Below are 18,802 nucleotides of genomic sequence, written 5' to 3'. Positions count from 1 at the left end.
CTCTTGTGGAGGGTGGCAGATTGCTGGGACAGTGGTGGATGGAAAGCAGGAACTGCTCTCAGGTGGAGATTTGTGCTGGGTTGTGTGGCCCTGGCGTGACACCTCTCACTTTGGTTTGGGGGAGGTGGGCAGGAGGTGCTCCCTGCCTGCTGTAAAGGATGAAAAACTGCCTGGAGGGAGGAGTGCTGCTTCCCTGTGTGCTTCCCTGGCACCAACCCAGCCTCTTCCCTGTGGATCTATAGCAGCAGGGTCTCCTGACCCTCAGGCCACCTTTTTACATGTAGGCACCCCAAGAAAGATGTGGGAAAATGCCCCTCTTGTTGCAAAGCTGCTGTCACTGCTGGGCAAGGATTTGGTCTGGGGAGCCTGGATGCTGCCAGAGGCTGGGAGGGATTCCACATCAGCATGACTTGCAGTCAGCCCTGGCCTTACCTCAGCTCAGCCCAGTGGTGCTGCCCTGGCACTTCACTTGCCTCTTGCTCCTGGCTGGCAGCCTGCCTGATCCACAGCTGCACTGCTGGGGGATGCTCCTGCTGGAAGCCAGGAGGGGAGCAGCAGGGAGCTGTGCTCCCTCCTTCGGGAAGCTTTGTCATGTCTGGCCTTCCACCCTGGTTTAAGGACAGGGGAAGTGTGGGCTGGTCTGAGGCTGTGACCTGCTGGGACAGAGCTGTGTCTGCTTCATGTGGAGAGACAAGGGGAAATGTGTGCAGCAATAGGGGCGAGGGGAAAATTAACATTTGGGCTCAGCTGTGTGGGCTGATTGCAAATGCAGTCATCTAAACTGCAAAGAGGCCAGGAGGCTTAAGCTGCAGCTGGAAGACACACACAGCTGTTGGGATGTGCTGCTGAGAGCACAGCTGTTCCCTGCCAGGGCTGCTGAGTTCTGCTTTGAGCAAGGTGGGACAAGGCAGTAGGCTGGGAGCTGGCATCAATCCCTGCGCACAGTGTCCCAGCTATCACATCTCTATTCCAGCTGCCATGCCGTTTCCTGGGACTGGTGTCAGTACACACCAGGGAGTCCCAGCAGGATCCAGATCCTACGGGGTGTTCCCAGCTCTCTGGTGGAAAGGTGATCCTCACTGCCTCCCCTTAATCACCAGCTTATTTCAACTGCAGTGCCTGTCTCTGCCTGAGCTGGGCAGGTGCTGGGGTGGGTGGGAGGAACAGATCCTGCCCGGAGCAGGGGCTGGCCAGGAGTTCCTTGAAGCTCTGCTGCTAATGCCAATCCAGTGCGATCCCGGAGCTCTCACATCAGCAGGATTTGCCTTTCCAGTGCTACACAGGACCGGCTTGGCCAGTTCTGGCCCCACTCTCCCTGGGAGTTGAATCCCCCTTTTCCTCCCGCTGCTCTGGGACAGCTGCTGGAACCATCCTGGTCCTGTGGAGAGGGCCCAGCATGCTCACAGGGCTGCAGCTGCACTGTGCCAGTGAAGATCACTCTAGGGGGATGCAAGCATGCAGCAATCTTCCAGGAAGAGCCCTTGGCCTCACATGGCTTCTCCACGCCAGCTTGCTCCACTTCACGTGGCTGCTGGGTGAGTCACACAGCCCAGCCAGGCTCCTCACCGCCAGGCTGGTGACACAAGGCTCAGTACCTCTCCTGGATCCCTTCAACTTCCCTGCACAGCCCTGGGTCTCTGCAAGAGCAGAGGAATGAGGGAGAGGAACCCATCCATGTGAGGGACAGAGTTGTGCTGCTCAAGGCTCAGCTGGGTTGCCAGGACCCAGCAGGCTGAGAGGTCCCTCAAACAAAGAACAAAGTGAGCAGCAAGCATGTGCCCTCTCCCTCCCTGAGAACTGCCAGCACTCCTCTGGGAATGGGCCACATCCTTTCCCACAGCCCTGGCGCAGGGGGAGTCCCCGACTTGCTCTGCCCCACAGAAGAGCCAGCCCAGGTGTGCTGCGGCAGCAGTAAACAGACCAATTTTAATGCACATAACACCCAGCATCACCACGGGAGGGACTCGTCCCCTCCCTCACAACCCTTCCAGGCCATCAGCTGCGAAGTGCAGCCAGCCCTGGCCCTCCAGCTGCCTGCAGGAAAGCTGGTTTGGGCTGCTTCTCCATCGGCTGTGCCTCTGGTTTCAGCAGCATCCCCACAGCTCGGTGAAGCTGTTGGGCTGGTCCAGCAGGGAAGCACTTTTAGGCAGCAGAGCGGGTGAAGGCAGGGCCTGGGGCCAGGGAGCAAGCCCTAAGGCACATCAGAGCAGCTTTGGAGAGCCCAAAACTTCCAGGAGCCGGAGCCTGGGTCCCCCTCGGCGTGCACGACTCAGTCTATCAGAAACTTCTCACCGTCTACATCTCTGCCCACAGAGCCCTTGCGCAGGGAGGGGAAAAAATCGGAGCGGAGGAGGCGGGAGAAGTACATGAGGATCATGGCATCGAGCAGCAAGAGGTTGGCGGTGAGGAAGGCACCCTGGCCCTGCACCTCCACGTAGCGGAGGAAGTACCAGGTGAGGTAAGCCTGGGGCGCCAGGCGGAAGGCGAAGTACATCACCAGGTTGATGTACTTGTTGGCCTCGTAGAGTGCTGGGGAAGGCACGTTGCTCATCTTCAGCAGCATGCGCACCGTGAGGAAGATGTTGCTCACCTCCACCAGCAGCAGCAGTACCGCTGCCACCAGGAAACGGCCTGTGAGGATGAGTGAGACGAAGGCAGAGATGGCCTGGAACACAAACATACGCACAGAGCAGGGTCAGCTTGTCTTGCCCTGGGGAAAGCGAATTCTTCCCCACCCTCAGTGAGAGCACACAGTTCTGCTCCCCCCAGCCAGAGATCCCAGCAGGCACCTGAGCTTAGAGAAAACCAGCCCAGAAAGCCAGATCCCCAGGCAGCAGTTATACCTCCCTGTGCTGTGATAAGCCTCCAACTCTTCCCCCTCCCAGCTCAGCAGCCTGTCTGGCTCCAGGCACTCAGAGCCGATGCTGGCAGGCATCCTGCCCTGCCAGGCGCCCTCGCCTTGTTGATGCAGAGCCTACCTGGCAGCCAGGGTGAGGCAGAGGGAAGGGCTCCAGCTTGCCATGCCATAGCCCATGAAACCTGGGTGGGCTGAGCCCCAGGGTGTGTGCTAGCCCCCATGCTCGCCATACTCACCATGGCATGGTGCACCAGGTACTCCCAAGATGAGCGGGACTGATGGTTGAAGATGATGTCAAGGGTGTCGTGGATGAAGTAGCCTGTGGGATGAAGGAGAGTGTTCAGAAGGTCTGGCTTGTGCACTGTTACCCACTGTGGAAAGGAGGAGCTGCGAGGAGGAGGAGGGTGCTGTGACTGTTCTTCAGGTGTCAGAGACACCTCCGCCCCGTCTGGGTATGGAGAGATGGCTATTCCCTGGAGGCTGGCGGCTTATGGGCTCCATGCTCGTGATTAAGGCAGAAAGCACGGAGCTGCCCAGCCCTCGAGCCGGGGGCTCGTCCTGAGCCAGCATACCAGGCGAGGCTGAGCAGGGAGCGGGCCAAGTCCGGCGGGGTGGCTGCGGCCACTGCCCTGCCTGGCTCCTTACCTGAGGAAAAGCAGACCAGCAGGTGCCCTGAGACGCTGTAGCCGTCCTGGATGTCGGAGAGCAGCTCCGGAGAGTGCCAGAGGCTGGGAGTGAGGAGAGGAGAGAAGGAAGGGGGTCAGCCTAGACTCCGGGACGGGGAACACAGGGAACACGGGGACCCCCTACCCCCTGCCCACTCCTCAGGAGTACCCATTTCGCAGCGTGTGCACCGTGCCCGCCGCCCCGCGCGCTGCCCGGTACCTGAAGAGGGCCCATAGCCCGGCCAGCACGGAGTGTGCAAAAGAGACGAGGAGATTCCTCCAGCGCCAGACGCGGCCGGGACGGCTCCGTACGGCGGCGGGCTGTGGCAGAGCCAGGGCCAACCGGCGGAATGCCCCGAAGATCGCCACGCTGCCGCCCACCAGCGCCGCCGAAGCCGCTCGCCAGCCCGGGCCCATCACGCCCAGTCCGGCGGCGCGCGGCCGCGGCGGGCGGGGCCGCAGAGCCACGCCCCTCCCGACCACACCTAGCGCTGGCCACGCCCCCCGCATGCGCCCGCGGGACCGCGCCTTCTCATTGGCCACGCCCCGCGCTGGCCACGCCTCCCCGCGCGCGCCTGCGCGGGGTTGGCAGTCGTTAGGGGCGTGGCCGCGCCTTTCATTGATAACGGCGCGCTGGCCACGCCCCCGGGCGTGTGTGTGCGCGGGGCGCTGAGCGCACGTGTGCGGAGTGTGGCGCGGGTGTCGCACCTGTGTGGGGTCTGCAGGTGTGCAGTGTGCAGGTGTGCGGTCTGCAGGTGTGCGGTCTGCAGGTGTGCGGTCTGCAGGTCTGCAGGTGTGCTGGTATGCGGGCTCCTGCGCGTGTTCCTGCTGGGCGCTGCTGCTGAACGGCCGTGCTATTGCCAGACACCGCACTTGTGGGTGTCAGATACTGCCCGTCTGTACTGGGCAGCGCGGCAGACGTTGCACATCTGTGCTGGGCCCTGCACATCTGCCACAGTGATGCACAGCTGGCGTGGGCCTCGTACATCTGTTCTGCGCTGTGTGTGTGTGTTCTCGGCACGGTGTGGTTGTCGCCGGAGGTTGCGCGCATTGTGTCGGGACCGGGGATGCCGGGTAAAACGTGTTTGTGAAAGTAGTGGGAGCAGCTACAAACGCTCACCTCAAGTCATGGAGGGGGGGCTGCGGCACTCAAAGGTGCCCCTCAATACCAGGCTGCCGTAGGGTGAGGCCGAAAACGCGGTACCGAAACGCGGCGGGGTGCTGGTTCCTGCGTGAGGGTCCTGCCCCATCACTGTCCCACGCTGCAGGGCGCTGGCTTGCGTGGGGGCGGGCTGACCCCCTTCCCCGTGAACCGAGCTGGCTGTCACTAGATGGCAGCAGGGCCACGTAGCAGTGCCACCACTGCCACTGCTGTCACTGTCCCCATTCCAGGACAGAGGCCGCCATTCCTGGGTGCAGGGCAGGACCCGCTTCCACGCTATAGCCACCATCACGGCCGGCCCCAGGGGTGCTCGTGGTCCTGGGGGAGTCTAAAGGAGGTCTGGGCGGCCACGGAGGGGATTCGTGGCCCTTATGCTGGCCCTGCAGCAGCGCAGCCCCCCGCAGGGTGTGCCCCTCCAGGCTCCTCGGGGCTGGAGGCCGTTGGGGACACCGCCGCTTTCTGGGGGTGAGGGGGGTCCTGCTGGCATCCCCCACTTGGGGCGGACAGCCCAGCGCACCCCAAACCTCTCTGTCCGGGTGCTTCCCAGGAGGGTCTGGCTCCTGGTGGCACTGGGGGTGCAACCCAAGCGAGGGGTGGCGTTACCCGTCCCACCCCCCCCGAAACACGGAGCCCCCACCCGGCCCTGCCCACACGGCACGGTTTGTCCGCCCGCGGCCGCCGTAGCAGCGCGGAAGTGTCTCCATGGAGACGGAAGGAGCCGGGCCCAGGGATGGAGAAATACGAGCGGATCCGCGTGGTGGGGAGAGGGGCTTTCGGGTGAGGGGGCGCCGAGGATGGGCGATGGGGACGTCTCCAGTCTTTCTGCCTCCGGGCGGGAGGCCTTTAAGCCGCGTCCGCGTGGCAGCGAGGCGCTTGTGGCCGTGGCAATGCGGGGTCGGCCGGGGTGTGGCACCCCGGGGGACGCGGCACAGGGTTCGTGACACCTCGAGGCGCGGGGATTGCAGGCGATCCGTGCCACCCAGAGTGATGGCCAGTCCCTGTGTTGTGTCCCTCGTCCCCGCGCTGAGGCCCCGTCCCTTTCCTCGCAGCATCGTGCACCTGTGCCTGCGCAAGGCCGACCAGAAGCTGGTGATCCTGAAGCAGATCCCTGTGGAGCAGATGAGCAAGGATGAGCGGCTGGCAGCGCAGAACGAGTGCCAGGTCCTCAAGCTGCTCAACCACCCCAACGTCATTGAGTACTACGAGAACTTCCTGGAGGACAAGGCGCTCATGATTGCCATGGAATACGCCCCAGGTGGGCCCTGCTGCCCTCCAGGTCCAGGGGATGCCAGGCACATGGCTCTCTTTGGGTCAAGTTGCTGTGGTCTCATGTTGTGCTCCTTGTAAAGATCTTGGGCTTTTCACCCCCAGGAGTCCAAGCATGTCTCTCTTGAGGAGAAATTTTTGTAGAAAAGTATCTGTTGATTCTTGGTGGACACCAAATTGACCATAAGGCAGGTGACCAAGTATTGATGCAGGTCGTGGAGTCACCATCCTTGAAAGTATTCAAAAGAGAGATTCTGGTCCTGGACAACCTCAGTGGCCCTGTTTGAGCAGTGACCTTGCAAGGTCCCTTCCAGCTTCAGCCACTCCATGGTTATATGCCTTACACCTGCTAACCATGTCCAAAACAAGGAGATTTCAAACCCTGATCAGCATGTTACCATCTGCCCTTGGCTCAGGTTTCAGGCACATTTCCCTGTGTCAACTCTGTTGGCCCCACATTTCTAACAAGATTTCCTGTGGAGTTTTAGATGAAATCATTTGCATGAGGGTTTGCTAAAAGCTGTACCTGAGCCTTGAATCTGGACCTCCCCGACAGGGGCCTCTCTGTGCCACGTGGCCTCTTGGACTGCAAGAATTCTCTTCTGCAGAACAGGCTGATCTTGTTCTGCCATGGAGGTGTATGTCCTCTTCCAAGAGCTGTAATTCTAGTGTTTCTTTTCCTTCTGCTTTTGATAATATGTCAACAGTAACTTCACTCTGGCTGTTTCTTCTGCCCAGCAACTGTGCTGCCATTGGAGGATTTGCTGTGTATTCCACCAAGATGTGTTTTTCCCACATACTTGTCTTGTTAGGATGCCAAAATGGCAAAATCCCCCCATTTTTAGGCCAGGTTTGTGCTGTCCTGTGCAGCTCCCTGTGCCCTTTGTTGTTCCTTGCAGGGGGCACTCTGGCAGAGTTCATCCACAAGCGCTGTAATTCCTTGCTGGATGAGGACACCATCCTGCACTTCTTCGTGCAGATCCTCCTGGCCCTGCACCACGTGCACACCAAGCAGATCCTGCACCGTGACCTGAAGACCCAGAACATCCTCCTGGACAAGCATCGCATGATCGTCAAGATTGGAGACTTTGGCATCTCCAAAATCTTGAGCAGCAAGAGCAAAGCCTACACAGTGAGTGGCAGGGGAGCTTCTTACCCCATGGCAGCAGGCTGGAAACTCTGGATTTGGTTCACAATAGTCTCTGGGAAGTGGCTTTAGGCAATGCTGCTTTGTTCTTGGCTGATGTCTTCATGCCTGAGTTTGCTGTGGCTCTGTGGGCTGCAGAAAGGTAAGACTGACCTGCCCAAAGCTGGGAGAGGATGGGGTGTCTGGGCCCATTGGTGAGGGCAGACAGGGTGGCTCCTGCTGGGGGTGGTGTTTGCAGACTGGTCTGACACATCCTTAGCAAATAAATTCCTGCCTGTGCACTCCCATCCTGCCTTAATCTCCTTTCTCTGCTTGGCTTTGAGTGTCTTTCTCCACCTGGGCTAATCTGACCAGACGTTTGTATCATGCTCAGCGCTCTGGGCTCTGGTTCTCTCAAGTGGATAGAAGCAAAATTAGAGGCAATCACTGTATGTGTCACTGGAAAGGCAAATCCTCTTGTTTTTCACTGAGATTGTCAGGCAGCTGTTGATGCCAAGGGAACAAAAGCCCAGCTCTGTGGAGCTTTAGGTGGTGGTGTTCCAGCCAGTTCTGCACAAAGCCTTCCTCTTTTCACCTCTCTGCCCCAGTTTCACTGCACTGTGGTAAATTTTTGTCTCGTAGGTGGTGGGAACTCCATGCTACATCTCCCCAGAGCTCTGTGAAGGGAAGCCTTACAACCAGAAGAGTGACATCTGGGCCCTGGGCTGTGTGCTCTACGAGCTCGCCAGCCTCAAGAGGGCTTTCGAAGCTGCGGTAAGAGCGATGTGGTTTACACGTAGCACAGGGAGCCCTGGCCTCTCACAGAGGTGAAAATGTTTGCTGGGATCACTTCTCAGCGAGCCAGGAAGTGTGAAGGCAGAGGGCAGTGCTGAGAGCTGCTTCCTGCTTGGCCTCGCCCCTGACTGCCCGGCCACTGTGTGTCTCTTGTTTTCTCTCCAGAACCTTCCTGCCTTGGTGTTGAAGATCATGAGTGGGACTTTTGCCCCAATATCGGATCGATACAGCCCCGACCTGCGCCAGCTCATCCTCAGCATGCTCAACCTGGATCCTTCCAAGCGGCCCCAGCTGAATGAGATCATGGCCCAGGCCATCTGCATCCGGCCCCTCCTGAACCTCTACACAGACGTGGGCAGCGTCAAAATGAGGAGGCAAGTGACACTGCCACCTCAGTGTCCCTTGGGAAGGGCTGCCACAGCCCACAGCATGTCTGACCAGCTCACTGCCTCCGTTCTGAGCTCCAAAGAGAGCATTTTCTCAATGCAGCTCTCCTGTGCTGTCTAACGTGCAGCTGCTGCTGGCTGAGCTTGGCCCAGGGGCTCAGAGCCAGGCAGGTGCCATGGCAGGTGTGAGCTTGTCATCACAGTGACAGCAAACAGAGAGTTGTGAGCACAGGGGGAAGTGAACAGGTGCCAAGTCCCCTCGCTCAGGTTGTTTAAAGCACCAACAAAGCAGTGCTCTGAGTGAGTCACCCGTGGCTTCTGCTGTAGCTCTGCCCAGACATTCTGTGATCCAGGGCTCTGCAGGACATTAAAGGTTGGATTTTGGTTTGGCAGGCCTGAAAAACCCTTGGCTCCAGTGCCCACAGTGACCCACAGCCGGACAGGGGGACGGGCGAGCAGTGCCAGGCCGAGAGGTGAGTTCTGGCATGGTGTGTTCAACTCAGCTCCATTTGGAAGGACTCTTTCCTTTGGATGACACAAGTCAGAGAGACACTCAAGGTTCTGGGGAGAGAACCTTAAGAGATATCACCTTCCCTGAGCTCTGGAGGAGCTCCTTGGACCAGCACTGGTCTGGCTCTGGCAGCTATGCTGGCACCCAGACTGGCTGGTGCTGTTGCTTTTTCTGTGGGAGGAGAGTCAGGGATCCACATTAATGATTTCTCTGTGCCCCACAGGTGTCCGATGTGGTTCAGCCAAGACAGGAATCCCACCCCCACTGTCATCCATCTACACGTGGGGCAGTGGGATCACCACCCCTCTCCGCCTGCCCATGCTGAACACTGAGGTTGTGCAGGTCTCTGCTGGCAGGACACAGAAGGCTGGGGTCACCAAATCTGGGAGGCTCATCCTGTGGGAGGTGAGTGACAGGGAGCCTGGGGCAGACAGTGGCTGTGGAGCCTTGGGGGTGTGATTTCTGTGAGGAAGGCTTTTCTGCTCACTCAGAGACCCTGGCACTGCCTCCTACAGGACTGCAGTCCCAGCCAGGGTGTGGGTAATGCTGATAAGCCTGTGAGAAGGGGTTCATCACTGTTCTCCAGCCCAGCTCTTCCATGGCTTCTCTCCATCAGGCTCCTCCCATGGGTGCTGCTGGGGGTCCTTCTCTCCCAGGAGCCACCGAGCAGCTCCAGCCTCAGTTTGTGTCCCGCTTTCTGGAGGGCCAGTCTGGAGTGACCATCAAACATGTGTCCTGTGGTGATCTTTTCACAGCCTGCCTCACAGGTGAGCTGTTGTGTCCTGTCTTCACCTGCCTGGGTCCCAGAACTCCCTAAAACCCAGTGGGACCGCCTGGGGAGTCTGCTCAGAGAGGAACCAGAGGGATGCTCTGGGCTGGAGTGACACAGAGGCCTCTGTGGCCTCTCATGTAGCATCATGTGGAGGTCAGAAATGGCAGACATGGTCCTCTTGTGATGCCACCCTGGTCAACTTGTCTGGTGTGGGGAGGGCCACAAAAAGATATTTGGACTTAGATGATCTTAAAGGTTTTTTTCCAACCTAAATTATTCTATGATCCTATGAAATCTTCTGTGCTTTGTTGCATTGGTGTCACCTGAAACCAGAGCTGACAATGGGAATTGCAGTGTGAGGAAAATCTCTGTCACATACTCTGTGAGCATAACATGAGCACGTGCAGTGACCAACAAAGACTGGTGTCACAGTGAGGAGTCAGTGTGAGCTGCTGCAGGGCTGGTTGTCCTCAAACTGCAGGAAAACAGGGTTTGAAGCCCCCTCAGAGCAGTCCAGGATGTGTTGTGGGTGAGAGGGGAGCACACACACCAGTCCAAGGCCATGTTTGTGTAGCAAAGCCCTCCCAGTGGTCCTGTGGGAGCTCTGTTTGCTCTTCTGTTGGGAGTCAGGGCAGCAAATGACAGATACACAGTGGACAAACTCCATGGGCATGTGTTTATCCTACCTCCCATGGCGTTTCCTGCCACCCTTCTGCTGGGCAACTGCTCAGGGAGTGCCTCTGTGACTTTAGCACCTTGACAGACCGTGGGGTTCACAGCTTCTGCGTACACAGCTGCAGCAATGTTATCTCAGCACTCTTATCGCTGCTGTTTGTTTGTTGAGCTATTGCAGCATGGTGAGGTTGCAGCTCCCTGGAAGCTCCTGCAGCTCTCTGGAAGCTGGCTGAGGGCTTGTGGCCCCTGCAGCTCGTTCTGAGTCAGAGTGGGTCCAACGTCCTGGGAGCCATGGCCACCCCTCAGCTGTGTCACCTCGCAGGGCCTCACGTGTGCCACTGACAATGCTCCTTTCTGCTCCTCCAGACAGGGGGATAATCATGACCTTTGGCAGCGGCAGCAATGGCTGTTTGGGGCACGGAAACTTCACGGATGTGAGCCAGGTTGGTGGAGAAGGTGCTGGGTGTGCTGCTCCCCCAGGGTAAAGGATGGATTGTGGCTTCTACACCACGTGAGCAGGCTCATCCCAGCTCCAGGGATATGCATCCTAGGCATGCTCTGGCATCTGACCCCCTCCCCCTCCTCTCCCTGTCACTGCGGGTTTTAAAAGACCCAACCTGCTTCTCTTTTTCTTTCCCCCCCTACACAATGATCCCTTTGAGCATGGGGGAAGTCAAGAGCTGCCTTGTGGTTGTTGTTGGCAGGCTCCCAGCTTGGAGCCTGCCTCTAATCACACACCTGCCTGCTTCACTCTTGGCCTGCAGCTGCCAGGGTTCACTGAGAAAAGTTATTTTTCAAAAGAGCCAGTATTTAAAGAAGAGCTGTGTGTTTCCGATTGGCTCAGAACACTGGGGCTGAGGGCTCATTGCTCCCTTCCAGCTTCTTCCTCGCCTACCTTCGGATGTGGCAGCAGCTGATGGCTTCCAGCCGAGCCCGGGGACTGGTGCCATTTGTCACTGTGATCAGCTGGCCCATTTGTTCCTGCTCTTCCCAGGGCTGAGCTGCTCCCTGCTTATGGCTGGGGAGGGGAGACCAGTTGGAAGCAGCAGCCAGATCCCAACAAACGGTGCTTTTCACTTGAGGAAGATAATGAGTATGAGGCGAGGTGTCAGATCTAACAGCAGGTCACAGCAGGGGCTGGGTGAAATGTGGAGATCCTGGTCTCTCCACAGCCTAATGAATCTGAGCCTTAACTCACAGCTCCTCTGCAGGAGAGCCTTTGAGCCAACACATCCTGCCTGCTTGGAGCAGGGGCTCGTTCACAGCCCCTGGCACTCCCCACATGGGCAGGGGGGCAAATCCCAACCCTTGCTGAACCTCTTCCCTCTCCCGTGCTGGCTGCTTTCTTCCGCCCCAGAGATGTTTGCATTATCTTCTGTGCTGCGTGCACGTAGTCTCTTATCCCTTTGAAGACTGTTTGGAACAAAAGAAAAAAAGAAATTTCTCTGTTGTTTGTGTTGGATGAAAACTGGGATGCTGCCAGCGCTGTGTTGAGTCTGGGGGGGCCGGGTGAGAGGGACGGGAGCAGCCGGGCAGGCTGTGAGGTCTCGGCTGACGGCTGCTGCTCTTCCCCTGCCAGCCCAAGATTGTGGAGGCCCTGCTGGGCTATGAGATGGTGCAGGTGGCCTGTGGCGCGTCTCACGTCCTGGCGGTCTCCAACGAACGGGAAGTGTTTGCCTGGGGCAGGGGGGATAATGGTAAGAGATGTCTGTTTCACAGAACAGGGCTTGTGCCTGTTCCCACTGCCTTTGCTGCTTGCCCACAGTCCCCTCCAGATGTGCCAGGGTGGGTGTGTGTGGAAGAGCTGCAGCTGTTTTGCTGCATACCAGAGCCCCCATATGGAGCGCTTTGGGTTTCGCTGCTTTCTGGGATCCAGGGCTGGGCTCTTGCAGCAGCTGTGTCAGTGCTGCTCTCAGTGGGGCTGTGCTCAGGGTGTGTGTGGCCATCAGCTGTTCCCTGCCCTGTTCTTCCTGCCAGGTCGGCTTGGGCTGGGCACCCTGGAGTGCTACAACTGCCCCCAGCAGGTCACAGTCCCTCCAGAGCATGAGGCTCAGAGGGTCATCTGTGGCATCGATTCCTCCATGGTCCTCACAGTGAAGAACCAGATTCTTGCTTGTGGGAGCAACAGGTAAGAGGGGTGAAGGTCCATGCTCCACATTTTACACTCCTGGGCCCATCTGTGTTGTGACCAAGGGGTTCCAGAAGACATCTCTGTGTGATCCTAGAGATTTTCCCTGTGCAGGTGTAACAAGCTGGGCCTAGACCGGATCAGTTCAACAGAGGAGCCTTCCCCAGAGGACCAGGTGGAGGAGGCCACTGTGTTTGTGTGTGCCCAGTCAGCCCCCTTGAACCAAGAGTCCATTGTGTGTGCTGACATCGGTACAGCACATTCTGCTGCTGTCACAGGTGAGGGTGTGTGCCCAGATTCTGAGAGGGGGACACCTGCATTTTCCCTGTCTTCCTTCTGCCTGTTTCCCATGGGCAGTCTCTCAAGAGACACATGCTCCCAATGTTGAAGCTCTGTGGAGCAGGATGCTCAGCCTGAAGACAGCAAAGAGGGGTTTCAGTGTGTCCCGAGTGACACCCAGTTGTGTCTCTCCTCTCTGCTGTCAGCCTCTGGCCATTGTTACACCTTTGGGAGCAACCAGCATGGGCAGCTGGGCACCAACTCCTGCCACAGCAGCCGTGTGCCCCACCTGGTTTTGGGGCTCGAGATGATGAAGGTCACCGTGGTGGCTTGTGGAGATGCCTTCACTGTGGCCATCGGAGCAGGTGAATCTGAAGTCCCCATGTCCTGGGCTGCAGCAGGCCCTGGCTGGCCTCTGCTGTGGCCAAGGCAGGTGTGCAGCAAGGTGTTTCTATCCCTCTGCAGATGGCGAGGTGTGCACGTGGGGGAAAGGAGCCAGGGGACGCCTGGGCAGGAAGGACGAGGAAACTGGAGTGCCGAGGCCAGTGCAGCTGGAGGAGACACATCCATACCTGGTGACCTCTGTTGCCTGCTGCCACGGGAACACACTGCTGGCAGTAAAGCGTGAGTAAGGGCTTTGTCCCTGTGATTCCTGCCATGAGGACGCAGCCAGACACAATGCCTCGTGACCGGAGCTGTGCCGAGTAACCCTGGCGTGTAAGCTCAGTGTTATTCTGAGCTGTAAATGAATAGAAGTAACTTCCAGCCCAAAATAATTCCCCTGCTGCTCTTCAGCTCTGTGACACTGCCTCTCCCGCTGGGCAAGGGGAGCAAAGGGATGGCAGAGGCTGTCTCATGCACTCCCAGACAGGTAGGCTGGCCAAGCTGCGGCCAGCGGGGAGCTGGCATGCCAGCAGTCCACAGAGTATCCAAAAAGAGCAGCTCTCTAATTGATGCTGCTGAAATAGAAGCTGAGATTTGAGGCGTCATTTTGGCTGCTGCCTTTCCATTGTGGTTTGGAAAAGATAGTGATGGTTTTGTGGTTCCTCTCTGCTCAGGCCAAAGGCAGCATCGTGGCTCGGTTAAAACGTGCCTGTGGCATGACCTGCCCTTCCGTTGCCTGGATGTACAACGGGAGCCTGGCCCAGACTGCTGCAAGGGCCTTTCTTCCTCCTCTGCTGGGCTGATTATGGCCTCAGCCTGGGCTGAGGGATTCCAGTCCCAGCCCACTTCAAGGAGGCTAATTACAGCCCGGAGGGGAGGAGGCCCGGCTGACAGCCCCGGCACAGCAGAATCGGCCCTGGCTCTGTTTCATCCCTTCAAGTGCCCAGCTCTCATGTGATGTGTGCTGCCACATGAAGGGGACGGGGAATGGCTGAGTCCCCAGGCTCAGGAACAAGTAGGGCATTTGTCACGGGAGTAAAAGGGTTTTGTCTCTGCAGGAAGACTGCAGGCTGCTCTCTCCTTCCGCTGCTGGAGTCACCCTGTGCTCTGTGGCAGCTGGTTTGTGGGCTCCCACCTGCAGCACTGTAAGAGCAAGGACTGAGTGTGTAGCCCCATTGCTGTCCTTCTGCCCAAAACCTTGTCCTGTCCCAATAGTGGGAGGGCAAACTCAGTGGTGTGAGGACAGCAGCCTTGCCTGCCCCAGCATCCCTCAGCAACCAGCATGCAAAAAAGCACTAAGAGCTCTGTAAAGAGTTGAGATTTGGGCTTTCACACAGCTCAATCTGCCTGGAAATTTCTCCAGCGAGAACACGAGATCTGGTGACACATGTGATGTCATTGCTGCTGTGATCTGGCCTGGGAGGGTGCTGGCACAGGCGAGCTGTGCTCCACCTTTGGGGCGGCCGTTCTGCTCTTTCCATGGAGCCAACCCTGCTTTTGACTAGCTTGGGCTGCTGCCCAGGTTATCATGAGCTGCTGCTGCTCCCTTCTCTCAATCCTGCTGCAAACAGAGTAACTGGGAGAAGCCAGGCTGGAGAGGAGGAGGAAGAGAGCACAAACCTCAAGAGTGTGTTCTGCCCTGCCTGGGCTCTGTCTGCTGGGCATTGCCTCGCTTGTGCCTCTACTGAGGTCTTGCAGTGTAGGGAAGGGGACAGGGATTTTGGTGCCCATCTGCCAGGTATCAGGCCTGTGTGGGGCAGAACACTTCTTGTAGCTTCATCAAGGTGGGGCTTCCAGCTAAATCTTGGTCTTTACCCTTTTTTTGTTTCAGCTGTTGTGGAGGAATCGCCTTCCCAGTGAGTGAGAGCAGCCACATCCTGCTTTTCCTGCTGCTCACGGCGGCCTGGCTCAGACACACTCCAGGCTCCAGAGCTCCTCAGCTGCACTCCAAAGGCAGCACTCCGGAAACAGAGAGCTCCTAACGATGGTTCCCAAGGAACCAGAGCTGGTCTCACTTATTATTCACTTCACTGTATTGTCACTGTGAACCTCCAGTGCCTGAGAGTCGCTGCCCCGAACGTGCCCAGAGCTGTGGTGCTCTCTTCAAGGGGTCATACTGTGGCTCTTCCCTTCCCTGCTGGAAGTGCCTGTGTGGAAGAGTGAGGAGCACAGAGGTTGTTTTCCTCTGTGGAAACTGTTTCTGGTTACAAAGCCCAGGCTGACAGCTCCATGTGTGAGAGAGCTGTCAGCCTTTGCACAGCAGCGTCTGGAGTCAGGGCCCCAGGCGCTGTGCTGGGTAACTAAATGCAAACCTCTTTACTAATTAGAGAAGTCTGTCCTTTCCCATCCCCCCCTAAAACGTTTCACCCATTTATTGAGCACACTTTGGAGGGTCTTGTCTGCACGCCTGGCCGAGCTCTGCATGAGCAACCTCCCTGTGCTGCACAGCTCTCCCCAAATGCTGCCTGGAGCTTTCCAATTACAGCCTCCCCTGGCCCCAGGAGCTCACTGGAGGATCCTCCAGCTGACATTTGTCCTCAGGCCCCTCAGTCCTGCTGCTGACGGCACACTGGCTCCCAGCTGAGCTGGGGAAGGCAGCAAAACACAGCCAGTGATCGTCAGTACTTGAAGTTTTTTAACCCAGTTTTGTCCAGGGAGCTGATGAGTTTTCACCAAGGGTCTTTTCGGGCAGGAGAAGCACATCCATTTGTTATGGACAGGAGTCACGTTTTTTGTCTCCAGAAGGGTTGTTTCCTTTCTTTTTTTTCCTTTTATTTTCTTTTTTTAACTTACATTTGCCCTGGGCCATTTTTTGATGAGCTTCTGTCTCTGATCTGTCTGACATTGCAAATGCTCTTGCCTTTCACATCCATCTTTGTGCTGTTGCCAATCTGTTGTGTATAAAGTCAGTGCTTTCATAAGCTGGCTGAGATGAAATCTCTCTAATTATTTTTGTGATTCTTTCCTGTTTTCAATGAGGAAAACCTCGACGGGCTCTGGTAAAAGCCAACTGATCCCTCTGTCATGTGGAAGGTAATGAATTTCTGCAGCTCTCCTGCCGTTCCTTCCCTCGCCTCCCAGGCTCCGGCTGGGGAAGGGAGCAGGTCCGGTCCAGCTGGGAGAGGCGTGTGCAGCCCTGGCTGCAGACACAGCCTCCCTGTTTGGCTCCTGGCAGGGTGGGTGCACGGGTTTTTCCCTGCCTTTTTTGTTTCTTGTGGAGCTGCCTTCTCAGGCGGTTACACCCTGCTATCCCAGGAAGCTGACTGGAATTCAAAGGTTCTGCCAGTCCTTTGGCACTTTCCTGTGCTGCAGGTTACAGAGACGGCTCAGAACAGTGCTGGGGAAGGTGCTCTCCCCTGCCAGACCGACCTGGGCACCAGGGCCAGGCAGGGCTGGGTTAAATTACCTCAAAGCCCCTCTGGGCCACTGTCTCTCCTCCCTGTGTGGAGCTGGCAGCAGCTCCAGCTCCTTCCTGCATCACATTTCTCTTGCCCGTGTTATGCAGAGCTCTCGGGCCTTCCCTCTCCCCACACCACATTCAAACACATCCCATGGGAAGGGGCTGGTGTTCCTCCTGCAGCCTTGGCAGGGCTGAGGGTTGGCTGGGACAGCAGCAGGCAGGACAGAGGTCTGACACCCTTTGTCTTGTCAGTGGTGGCACCAAAATCCACTGCTCCAGGAGCCAAGCTCTTCCTGCTCCAGCTGGGCTGCCAAATCCAGGGGTGCAGTCCCCCCATCTGGTTCCTATCAGTGTACTGGTGTTAGTGGGGTGATTTTATGGCTTAATGACATCTTTGCACTGCAGTGCTGGGGCTGGACGTGTCACCAGCTTGAATATTTGGATCCTTTTCTCCAGACTGGGGAAAGCAGTGCGGACCAGTGTGCTTTGTGCTGGGCCGGGGGCTCCGGTGAGGGCTGGAGCCCTCGGGATTCTGCAGCCTGGGCTCTCCGCGCAGGAGTTCAGCTGTGAAGCCCAGCGAGATCATTTGAATAATTTAATACCGGGCTGTGACCAAGCCTGGCGAAGGGGTAAAGGAAACAAAGAGGCCCCCAGCCCCGAGCAACAAAAGCTCCTGGAACGACAAGCCGAGGCATGTCCGTGCTGCCGGAGGCAGAGAGCAGCCCGGGCAAATAGGCCACTTGCATTCCTCACGTCTGCTGCTTTGTTTCCCTGCAGAAGCTCACGGTGAAATCTGCAGGTCTCAGGGCTTCTCCCTTTATCCTTTTTTTTGTTCCTGTGTTGTGTGGAGCTGGTGGTGGATCAGTGTCCCCGCAGCTCTTCCTGCCAAGGAAAGGCTGGGCCGGAGGGGAGAGGGAAGGGGAGGTGATGTGGGATGGGGCTGCCTCGTCCCCGTTCGTGCATCCTGGTGCGGGTCCCCTCTGGCCATTGTCACCCAGGGAAAGGCTGTCCCTGTTCCAAATAAGATCCTGCTCACTTGGGGCCATTACTGTAGCAGTAAACAGCTCAAACCACCTGCTGATACCGGATTTATTTTGATTCCGGCACCTCTGTAGAGGTCCTGTCCTCATTCCCACGAGGTTTGTGGCAGGAGGTGCGGCTGCTGTCCTTCTGTCCGTCTGACTGGATCCCTCACCCCTGCCCTCCCTGGGTACGAGGCCCCAGAAGCCGGGAGAGGATTCTCCCCACTCCTTTCCCTGGGGCGAAAGACTCCACCTTAACTTCTTTAGAAGCCGGAGCGTCTGTTCTCTGTCCCTCCAGTTTAAGTTAAATAGAAGGCGGAGGGATGGAGTAGCAGCGAGAAGCTGGGGAGGACAAGAGGCCTATCCGAGCCCAGATGGGTTCAAGAAGTGACCCATCATGGGGGACAGGGAACATATCACCTGCACAAAGGGAATTGCCCTGAGTGTCGCCTTTGTGTGAGACAAATGCCTGGCTGTGATGTTGAGTGCGGGGAGGGCTTTCCTTAGGGAGAGGGGAAAAGGAGGGATCTTTGTTTGCAGGGTCTGACACCTCCCAGCCGCCCTGCCGGCACAGCCAGCACCTTCTGATGGCTTTGTCAGCTCCTGGCTAATTAGCAGAGATGCTCTTCAGTAAGCTTAGGGAAGAATAATTTTAAAACATCAAAGAGAAGCAGTAAATAATGATAAAAGTCGGCTGTTTCGTGGTTGTCATCGGAGGCACAGGCTGCTGTGTTTACAGGACTGATGTGCCCTATCTTTGGAGTCCGATCAACCCCAGGATACCAAGGACCTGTCCTTTTAGCCTGAACCCTGTCCCAGAGTGGTGTCCAGGGACAGTTTTTAGCCGGGGCCAGGTCGCGGCGTGTCAGGGACAGTGTCCGGGTTGTGCCTATCTCTTGTTGGAGACAGCCTGGCTGCAGGCTCTGCTGGCACAGGGTGGCAGAACCAGCTGGACCACGGGGCTGCTGGTAGATCCTGCCCTGAGGGTGTCACAGCCCTGGGCGAACCCGGCCAAGGAACACCTCAACCCCAGCTCAAGGTGGCTTTCCCACTGCTCTCTGTACAGCTGCCCACTGTCACTTGTTTTTATCCGTCGCGTTTCCAGTATCTCTGGGAGCTGGTTAAAGTTTAACTCAGTGCTCTCCATCATCTGAGCAGCGGCTCACGTCTCTTGGAAAACACCCTGCTGATGGCAGCTCGTGTTCAGTGTACCCCAGTACAAGGTTCCCTGATATCTGGAAGCCCCAGTGCAGCTCAGAACAACCTGCCATCCCTCAGGGTAACCCCAGAAATGAGCCACCCATCCCCTCCCTGGCAGCTCTGGCAGCAAGCAGGCTGCCTCCCCCCAGGCTGCTGCAGGGTTTTATTTTAAGC

At 57.5% G+C, this 18,802-nt stretch overlaps 2 protein-coding genes across 6 annotated transcripts; one reads left to right on the top strand and one right to left on the bottom strand.

Annotated features, from left to right (window-relative positions):
• Positions 1 to 1,901: 1,901 nt before the first annotated feature.
• On the bottom strand, positions 1,902 to 4,059 carry TLCD1 (TLC domain containing 1). The gene is made up of 4 exons (XM_058854303.1): positions 3,743 to 4,059; positions 3,503 to 3,585; positions 3,094 to 3,176; positions 1,902 to 2,665 (listed from the first exon to the last, which is right to left on the bottom strand). The coding sequence occupies exons 1-4, from the start codon at positions 4,030 to 4,032 to the stop codon at positions 2,270 to 2,272; spliced, it is 852 nt and encodes a 283-aa protein (XP_058710286.1). The 5' UTR covers positions 4,033 to 4,059; the 3' UTR covers positions 1,902 to 2,269.
• NEK8 (NIMA related kinase 8) lies at positions 2,312 to 15,931 on the top strand. 5 transcript variants are annotated; one of them, XM_058854298.1, is made up of 15 exons: positions 2,312 to 2,453; positions 5,734 to 5,939; positions 6,850 to 7,082; positions 7,719 to 7,850; positions 8,037 to 8,245; positions 8,651 to 8,730; positions 8,992 to 9,173; positions 9,385 to 9,535; positions 10,582 to 10,658; positions 11,795 to 11,912; positions 12,193 to 12,343; positions 12,458 to 12,621; positions 12,829 to 12,987; positions 13,088 to 13,246; positions 14,838 to 15,931. In XM_058854298.1, exons 2-15 carry the CDS (start codon positions 5,804 to 5,806, stop codon positions 14,864 to 14,866), a joined length of 1,980 nt encoding a protein of 659 aa, XP_058710281.1. In that variant the 5' UTR covers positions 2,312 to 2,453; positions 5,734 to 5,803; the 3' UTR covers positions 14,867 to 15,931. The 5 variants fall into 5 exon arrangements, with proteins under 5 accessions (XP_058710281.1, XP_058710282.1, XP_058710284.1 ...); XM_058854299.1 differs by lacking the exon at positions 2,312 to 2,453 and adding an exon at positions 3,186 to 3,309; XM_058854301.1 differs by lacking the exon at positions 2,312 to 2,453 and adding an exon at positions 4,304 to 5,021.
• Positions 15,932 to 18,802: the final 2,871 nt, after the last annotated feature.

This window comes from Poecile atricapillus, chromosome 21, assembly GCF_030490865.1.
Source record: "Poecile atricapillus isolate bPoeAtr1 chromosome 21, bPoeAtr1.hap1, whole genome shotgun sequence".
Lineage (NCBI taxonomy): Eukaryota > Metazoa > Chordata > Aves > Passeriformes > Paridae > Poecile > Poecile atricapillus.
The sequence above is the reverse complement of the archived record's forward strand: the minus strand, read 5'-3'. Positions and strand labels throughout refer to the sequence as shown.